General features: G+C 35.2%; 2 protein-coding genes across 2 annotated transcripts; both read right to left on the bottom strand.

Annotated features, from left to right (window-relative positions):
* Positions 1 to 627: 627 nt before the first annotated feature.
* On the bottom strand, positions 628 to 3,437 carry LOC122346707 (leucine-rich repeat-containing protein 15). The gene is made up of 2 exons (XM_043241540.1): positions 3,305 to 3,437; positions 628 to 3,215 (listed from the first exon to the last, which is right to left on the bottom strand). Exons 1-2 carry the CDS (start codon positions 3,370 to 3,372, stop codon positions 977 to 979), a joined length of 2,307 nt encoding a protein of 768 aa, XP_043097475.1. The 5' UTR covers positions 3,373 to 3,437; the 3' UTR covers positions 628 to 976.
* Positions 1,926 to 9,501, bottom strand: lrrc15 (leucine rich repeat containing 15). The gene is made up of 3 exons (XM_043241542.1): positions 9,281 to 9,501; positions 5,698 to 8,450; positions 1,926 to 1,960 (listed from the first exon to the last, which is right to left on the bottom strand). Exon 2 carries the CDS (start codon positions 8,442 to 8,444, stop codon positions 6,723 to 6,725), a length of 1,722 nt encoding a protein of 573 aa, XP_043097477.1. The 5' UTR covers positions 8,445 to 8,450; positions 9,281 to 9,501; the 3' UTR covers positions 1,926 to 1,960; positions 5,698 to 6,722.

Here is a 9,501-nt window from a genome sequence, read left to right as displayed (position 1 = left end):
TATATGATATATGAGTATATGAGTTTTCCATTTGTGCTCTACTGTAAAATATGTACACTACACACGTAGGTCAATAGTTCTTAGACCAATATGTATTTTTTAAAGATATTGTGTGCAGGTTGTTATGTATTTGAGTTTATAGATCACTGTTTGGAAGAGACGTACCGGAAATTATTGGACAAAACTAAATAAATGTGGCTACACTGACATCTAGTGCTCGACTTTGTGAAAGACATGCATTCATATGTTTTGAAGAACAACATAATGCTTAATTCGACCCAGAAAATGTTCCCAAGCAGCAGCAGCAACAACAACAACAAATAAATAAATAAAGAATATTAAATCCTAAGTGTTAAAAAAACATAAAAAATATATTTAGTATACAGTGGAAATGTGGCTTATGACAAATAATAATATATCAAAATCTTGATAGTAACTGAACTCACAAGAAAACCTTTTCAAATTAAAACAAACAAACAAAAAACTCACATGTTAATTGATTTTGACTTGATTAATTGATTTTAAGTTTTAATCTAAAAATAAATAAATAAAATAAAAACAACAACAACAACAAAATGAAGCTAAACTGTTGGTTTGTGCTCCATTGTAAAATATGTACACTGCAAGTTTGGACAGACATAAAACGTTTAATTCTGTCTTTGCTTACTTACCCTTATAACACACATTAACACTTGATAACTGATAACTATACCGTGCTTATTATTATTACTTCCAATGCAACTCTTCATTTAAATTGTTATATATTGTATATAATAATTATGTAAAAATATAAGACATAAGTCTTTTTAATAGAAAACACAAGATTCAGACTTGTGGACCCTACTGTGCATGAAATGAATGCATAAAGCATCAATTCAGCATCAATTAGTTTGGGAAATCATTCCTTTAAGGAACACTCAACTCTCATAAATGTCCACCGCCAGATGCTATTTAATTTTCAAAGAAAAAAGAGAGATCAAAGAGCTACAGTCTCTTCAACTGGTCTGAGTACAATAGACTTAGTATAGGAGAAGTGAGTCAAGTTGACTTGAGTGTACAGTCTCTCCCTTTGCTCCAGTGAGCAGTATAATGTATAGGTGAATTTGGCCAGCACCAGAGTACAACAGATTTCCACCAGCAGCATAGAGGTATAAAATATCACCTGTTCCTTGCATGATAAGTACTTGTAAGCGGTAGTGTGTGTTGAAAGAATTGTCTGAGGAGAGCCGGTACAGATGAAAGTACTGGTGAGAAAAGGAGTTGTTATAGTCGTGCTGGGTGGTAAGGTAGTTGTTGTTGTCTCTTGACTTGTAATAGTGGTGGGGATTACTATAGCTGTAGTCGCTAAAGTTGACGTGGTGGGAATCAGTGTAGTTGTCACTTGGGCAGTTGTTGATGGTATCATGGTTGTAGAAGTGGGGGTCGCAGTCGTTGTTGGTGTGGTTGGAATCAATGTAGTTGTCAGGAGGGCAGTCGTTGATGGTATCGCGGTTGTAGAAGTGGGGGTCGCAGTTGTTGTTGGAACTGTCGTTGTTGGTGTGGTGGGAAATAATGTAGTTGTCAGGAGGGCAGTCGTTGATGGTATCGTGGTTGTTGACGCCGTAGTTGGGACTGTTGTGGTTGTTGGAGCTGTTGTTGTGGCAGTGGTGGTAGGTAGTGTGGTTGTGGTAAGTAGCAAAGTTGTGAGATGAGTAGTTGGCGCTGTGGTGATGGCTTGTGTGGTTGTCTGTGTTGTAGTTGGTTGAGTTGTTGTTGGAGTAGTTGTCTGTAAAGCAGTGGTCATTGGAGGTGCTGTTGTCATCGTTGAGACAGTTGTGGTCATGGGAACGGTACTTGTCAGGAGAGAGGTGGTAGTTGGTAAAGTTGTAAGGCATATTAATTGTTCTTCTGTTAAAGAGGTGATTGATTGCGTTTGCAGATTTTTTGGAGACTCACAAACTTCTGGTGGCTTTGATTTAATCTTGTCCTCATTGTTCTTCATCCAGTCAAAGAATGGTCGCAGGTTACAGTCACACCGCCATGGGTTCTGTTTCAGGTACAGTTTATTGAGTTTTGGAAGAGCATCAAAAACATCACCAGGAAGGCTTTGCAGTTGATTATTTCCCAGTCTGAGAGTTGTAAGAGACTGAAGTTTTTCAAAGTCCTCTTGTTTTAATGACTCTATCATGTTGTTTTGGAGATTTAGATCAATTAGTTTCCCAAGACCTTCAAAAAAGTCTGCAGATATGGTTGAAAACTGGTTTGAGGAAAGGTCTAGCTTCTTGAGCTTCTTAAGTGGACTGAAAACTCCAGTTGGTAGGTGAGTGAGATTGTTATGGCTTAGACTAAATTCGGTTATTTTGGGCATTTCTCCAAAAAGGACATTGGGAAGACTGGTAAGTTGATTGTTGTGTAGAGTTAGAGTCTTTAATGAAGAGAAACCGACAAATAGATCTTGCTGCAGTTCTGTTAAAAGATTATTCTCCAAAGAGAGTTTTGTTAATTTACTTTTGTGTGGAAATAGATTTGGTTGTATAAAGGAGATCTGGTTGCTTTCCAAGGCTATCTCTGTCACTTTAGGAAAATTATCAAAAATCCCATCCGGTAGAGCAGTCAGTTGGTTCTCATAAAGCCTGAAAATGGTCAAGCCTTTAAGTTTGGAAAAAAGAGATGCTGATACAGAACTAAGGTTGTTTTTTGCAAGATGAAGAACTGAGAGTTTCTCTAAATTGTCAAACGTCCCCTCCTCGATAGAGCCGATCTCATTCATATGTAGATGTAAGAATTTAAGGTTTTTTAAATCATCAAATAATCCGTTTTCAAGGCTATGGATTTTGTTGCTTTTTAGAACAAGTTTTTCAAGGTTGCTGAGACCTTTAAAAACACCAACAGGTAATGATGTCACGTTTGTGCTAGATATCTCGATGGTGGTGATATTAGGCAAACCCTCAAAGGCTCCAGCCTCTACAGAGTGAGTTGAAGTACTGAGAAATTCGATTTTCTTTATTTGAGGGTTTTTAGAAAGAACTCCTTTGTGTATGACAGGAATCTGACTGTCTACAAAGAATATTTCATCGGCTCCATCTTTGAATTTTTCAGGGATTGCTGTCACCGTGTTGTCATACACATCTTGATTTTTGCAGTCTTCACCTGGTTCACAAAAATCTACAGCGCAGCTCCAGTGCAAGTGCACAAGTATGTAAATGAATACAAATGCAATTTTTAAATGCACGTGCCTGTGGGAGAATAAAATATTAAAAACAAATTGAGTTCCCATGTCTTTTTTACGTCAAAAGTCTCGATAAATGTCAATAATTCCTCTTACCTGCTCATCTCAGCTGCACCTGATTGACCTTTCAGAATGATGTTTCTAAAAGCAAATGTAATATTCATAGTGCACTACTCTTATCTACACGTCCCAAGTGTGTACTGCATGTGCGTAAGGCATCAGAGAGTGGGTGTGGACAGTTTGTTTTCTGTTCAAAGAGATAAAAAATTGCAAACTCACTTTTAAAAAGTTTCACAAAGTACAAATATTTATTTTCAGTTCAGTTAATTCGCTTGTTACAACTTTATTTTAACATAATACAGAGTAATTACCTAATTAAGTACTTTGTACTTACCAGTTAACTAAGTTATGGAACAGCCTGTAAATACAGCTCATAATGTCATAGAGAGGTACTGTTTCACATGTATAACAGACCAAGTCTGATACGCAGCTACTTACACTCAAGAACTGCCTGGATACGCTTTATTTTAAGTAGCTTATACCTGTGTAATTGTCATGCATTTGGTCAATATACTGCAATTTGTTCACCACAGGATGTCATTATTCACCACATGGACTATCACAACTCGCAGAAATTACACTGGACTTCATTTCCCACACTCCCTTGCACAGATTTGTTTCACCTGATTACACAGCTGCATCCAGTCAAACACATCTGGCAAGCCGTTTTAGCATAAAATGCATTTTTGACTAGTCACAGTTCCAATTCAAGATATTTATATTGAATTACAACTAGTAAAACTGTAACTGTAACTGAATTACGACTAGTCATAATAGGAATTCAAAATATCTGCAATGCTATTTTGACTTGTCATAAAGTCCCATTGAGCTTCATTGAAAAATATATGCAGATATCTTCAAATGAGTTTTGACTAGCCAAATGTCATGTGAGGGCACTAGGACTAAATGCATGTTTATTACTCATTTTGAAAAACATAACAAATGAATAGGGAAAGAAATTACATTTCAATATTCTGTGAAATATGATGTATTTTGATGAAAATATTATCAATTATTACTCCCATTATTGCCCTTTTTTCAGTACATGTTGCCCCAAACACATTCATATGCAAATTAGATTTAGTTTATAGAAAACCCAATCGTTTTTTCCTATGCATGTTCATTCATGTCTTTTTTTTTTGAAAAAGGTTAAAAAGAAGTAATTCAAAAGTATAAAAATATAAATGTAAATGTAAAAGTGATTATACAAAGGGGACTAAGATTGTGTACTGTTTTTTCTTGTAATGCTGAGACGTGTGTATGCTGTGGATGAAGTCGTGTTAGCCTCTATTTACAAACAAACACATGTATAGTCATAATGTCAGCTGCTGATATAATGTTAAAAGAACACACTGAAGCTCATTACTGAACTCAGCAGATTATAATCATCATTTATCTCTTGCTATAATACAATACAATACTCCCACCTTGTGGATATTCTGTGGAAGGGTATTCCACCACTAAATAAAGAAATAGTTAATAAATAAATTGCTGCAGATTACCTTTATTGATTATTCAATTGTGGAAACAAGCTGCCATAACACAAGTAAACAAAAAGTAATGCAATCTACTAATAAAATGATTTTGTTATTGTAAAATTTTTTGTCTGCATCTGCTTATGAAGCATTTTGTCTGTCATGCATTGATTTGTGCTATTTTTTAATTTTTTGATACACCCCAAAGTACACTTAAGTACAATCTTAATACACCAAATCCAATCCTAAACCTAGATAGTGTTAACAGATGCAAAACTAAATAAGTGTTTGTTAATGGAACCGGGCCATTTCAACTTCCTTTTAAGCAGATTTGATTTCTTTTGTTGAACCATAGTTGAACCAGTGCTCCTCTCCGAACAAAATTATGAATTTGTGAAATTATGAACTCTATAAATTAGTTTGAAACTGAATAAAAGGTGTCAGAGGTTTGCTGCCTCTAGTGTTCATTTCTTTTAAAAACTAGAGTGATATGTGACAAACGTGACAAACTTTTGGTTAAATAAGTAATATTGAAACCGACTGTTCCATAACTTAGTTATATGATAAGTACATTTTGTTTCATGTAAGTACAGCAGCTACTAAATACTTAACTAGGTAATTACTCTGTACTACTCTTTTAATTACATATTGATTCTGTAAGCAGTTTTTGACTGAAAATGGTTTCTCAAATAAATGTACTGATTTAACACACTATTAAATCATAATTATGTAAAATGTATGTTTACAACTAAACACTTCTTTTTCACAACAATTGTATTTTTTGTTTGTTTTAATTACATGTATTTATATTATGAGCAGCTTCAGACCACTGTTTTTTCAGTGTGGGGCGAGTATTTTAAAAGCTTATGTTTTAAGGCATATCAATTGTTCTTCTGTTAAAGAGGAGACTGATTGATTTTGAGTTTCGTAAACTTCTGGTGGTTTTGATTTAACCTTGTCCTCATTGTTCTTCATCCAGTCAAAGAATGGTCGCAGGTTACAGTCACACCGCCATATGTTTTTGTTCAGGTACAGTTTACTGCTTTTTGGAAGAATATCAAAAACATCACCAGGAAGGCTTTGCAGTTTATTATTTCCCAGTTTGAGTGTTGAAAGTGTTTTTCAAAGTCCTCTTGTTATAATGACTCTATCCTGCTATTATCATACTGCATGTGCGTAAGGCATCAGAAAGGGTGTGGACAGTTTGTTTTCTGTTTAAAGAGAGATAAAAAACTGCAAACTCACTTTTAAAGAGTTTCACAATGTACACATATTTAGTTTTTTTTTTCTCAGTTCAATTAATTATTTTCTAGTATTTTTTTTATCTCATTTGCATACTACATTTGTGAGCAGGTTTAGGCTGAACATATTTCTTGTTTATTTCCTGCGTATATGAGTTTTTTAAAAGGTAAAATGTACATAAACATCTTACAGTAATTTACAAACAAAAATATTTTAAAGAACTAAATTAATTGACAGCCGCTTGATGTTATATTGTTAATTCCAGAATTAGATACACTGAATGGAAAATATGCAGATGTATTCATGTAGATAAAAAAGATGAAAAAAAAAAAACAAAACATAAAATAAGCATTGAAAATACCAAATCTGAACCAAAACCAAAACCTTGAGTGTCTGTAGATTATTTTTAATATACAATGTCTTGCTTACTATATAAAAGTGTTTTTTCTATGAGGAAAAACATGTTTACTCCTGAACTGCAGAAAGTGTATAACCATTGACAGTGGCAAGAATGGAAAATACAGTATATTTGTTTGTTAGCGTTCATGAGCTATGATCATCAAATGATATCTAATTTTTTTAAATTCATTGTACATCAAAAACTAAAAAAAAAGAAGAAAATATCCATAACAAACATTTGTTAAAATGAATTCGCCAAATAAAAAACAAAGCTCTTCATAAACCTACTGAAAACTGCTAAAAGAGGAATTAAAAAAAAACATATATATATATAAATGTTAGATAACTGAGTTTGTTTTCCTTTTTCTTTGACGGTCCAAGTCTTGACTTCCTCGCTTATTCCTCCTCCACAACACACAGGCAATGATACCGACAATGACAGCAGTACAGACAATGGCTAGAATGATAAAGAGTTTGTCTTTGGACAAACCTTGTCCCACAGTTTTACCTCCGCTTGTGTCCTCTATCTCTTCTGAGACTGTTGTAGAGTCTGATGTTTTGGTTGGGGAAGTGTGTGGTGAATGTCTTTCTGTCGGTTCACTGTATGCCTGTGTACTTTCTGAAGAAATATCAACCGTTGTTGCAGTTGCTGTTTGGTTGACCATGACGTCATCCTCCCTCAGATCTCTTATATTTCTACTGTTCAGGGCCGGAGGAGCATAGCACATCAGAGAAGTAAGGTTCTTCACTTTCTCTGGATACTGTCCAAGCCAATCCCTAAAAGGTATTATGTCATGGTCACACCTCCAAGGATTTTGATGAACCATAATATTATCGACTATGGACAAAGAGTCTAGAAATTCTTTCTGCAAGTTTGGTAGGGAATTGTTTTGAAGCTCCAGAAGATGTAAATGGGACACACCATCTAAGAGTTTAATGGGAATGCGCTGTATTTGATTGTTCTCTATAGATATGTTAGTCAACTTTGGAAGACCCTTAAAGATCCCTGCCTGAATACTAGTGAGTCGATTAGTGTGAAGAGAGATCTCCTCTAGTTCCATTAAGCCATTGAAAGCACCTGGAGAAATGTGCTGAATCCGGTTTCTACTAAGCACCAAAAGACGAATCTCAGTTAAGTTGTTAAACACATTATCCTCCAGGTGGGTTAACAGATTGTCATATAACCAGAGCTCCTGGAGGGCCATTGGACCAAAAGTCTCAGGCATTAACCTACTGAGTTGGTTCTCATACAGTGAAATATGAGTAAGGCTGGGAAGATTCAGAAAGATTGCACTGGGAAGCAATGATAACCTGTTGTTGGAGAGGTAGAGTTTCTTAAGCTTTGGCAAGTTTGAGAAGAGATTTGCTGGTAGCTGAGTGATAGTATTGTCTTGAAGATGCAATATCTCAAGGCTTACCAGGTCGTCGAAGATGCCTGCTGGTATATCTGTTAAATGATTTTGCTGCAGAAACAGGTGTTTGAGATGACTGAGTCCTTGAAAAGCATTGCTGTAAAGCTGTCTGATTGCATTTCTCTGCAACATGAGCTGTTCCAGCTTTTCTAAACCCCGAAAAGCATCTGCTGGCAGAGAGGTTAAACGGTTTTTGCTTAGGTCTAATTTGGTCAAATTTACAAGAGGAGTCAGAAGAGATGGTTGGAGAACTTCTAGTTTGTTGTTACTCAGCGTTAGAGTTGATAATGCTTTTTGATTTTCAAACAGATCCTGTGGCAGAGAGGTTAGCATCGTCCCACTGAAACCTAAGGCAACGAGATTTCTGGTTTGGTCAAATGTATGAGGTTCTATCACAGCTATTCTTGAATCCTTGGCTACAAAGACGGTGAGGCTCGCTGCGAAAGTCTCAAAATCAGCCGGTTTTAATGATTCTATGCTGGTGTTGGAGATAAACATGGTTTCAGTGGTCGGTAGGATGGAGAGTGGAAATTCTTTTATTATAAAGCCTTGGCAAAGGATTTTGCTTGCCTTGCACAGGCAGTTCTCTGGACATGCCGAGGCAATGGTGTATATGGCACACATGCTGATAATTATGAGAAGATCCATGGACTCCTACAAAGAAAGCAAAAAGAATGTCATTATTCTCGCCACAACTAAGAAGTGCCCTGTTAAATTCTGACCTTTTCATTACCTTTACTTGGTCACTATTTTTGACAAAACCTCTTGGGAAACCTTCCTGTTGTGACATAAATCATTCCTCCACCCATGTGACACAAACGTTTGGTTCTGTTAATGACCTACAGCGGTTTTATTGTAACTACAATAAGGCTTTACTCACGATTTTTTTTTTACAAACCTTTTTAACGGTTGTTTTCTCTTCTCTCTCTATCTGTTTATCAATTATGTAATATACTGAAATATATATAATTCATAAAAGTACTATTAATAATAATACATGCTCCTTTGTAAAGAAAATGCTTTAAAAAGAAATGTCTCCTTGAGCAGACATTTAATGGAAACAAGTATACTTGCAAGCGTGCAATTTTCAGTCAGAAATTGAAAAGCACATGGAAAATGTTTTGTGACTTCATAATCTCTTCCAGAAAAACCAAACCACAGTCTGCAAGAGCTGGAACATTTAACCGTGTAGTCTTTGAAATATATACAGTTACTATTTTCTGTAATTTGTACAATAGTGTGTCTAATTCATTTTTATCTCTTTATTGTTTCATTTGGTAGACTAGTGAATTTGTTATTGAATGTATTTAAAATAAATAATAAAAATAGGTTTAATAGATTTTAAAATTAGGCATTTACCAGCCTAAGGTATGACTATCAGTTTTTTTTTAAATTAAGTACATTCATTATTAATACTCAATAGTTTAAACTAATGAATTAAACTAACAGCCAGGTCAAATGACTTGTAGAAAGTTTTATCTTACCCTCCAACTAGAAGATGACTTGTCAGAGATATCGAAGCTTTGCTCTCCCAGTTGCACGCAAGCTTTTCCAGTCTTTTAAACAGCTTCAATATTTTCTTTGTCAGATTCCTTTCTGCCTGCTCATGTCTTTCTGGTTATCCTCTTTACAGTCAACCGTTGACTCCACTGCTTTGTACAAAAGCTCTCACATACTGAACCGCATTATTTGGAAATGAGTTGGT

This window comes from Puntigrus tetrazona, chromosome 6, assembly GCF_018831695.1.
Source record: "Puntigrus tetrazona isolate hp1 chromosome 6, ASM1883169v1, whole genome shotgun sequence".
NCBI lineage: Eukaryota > Metazoa > Chordata > Actinopteri > Cypriniformes > Cyprinidae > Puntigrus > Puntigrus tetrazona.
The sequence above is the reverse complement of the archived record's forward strand: the minus strand, read 5'-3'. Positions and strand labels throughout refer to the sequence as shown.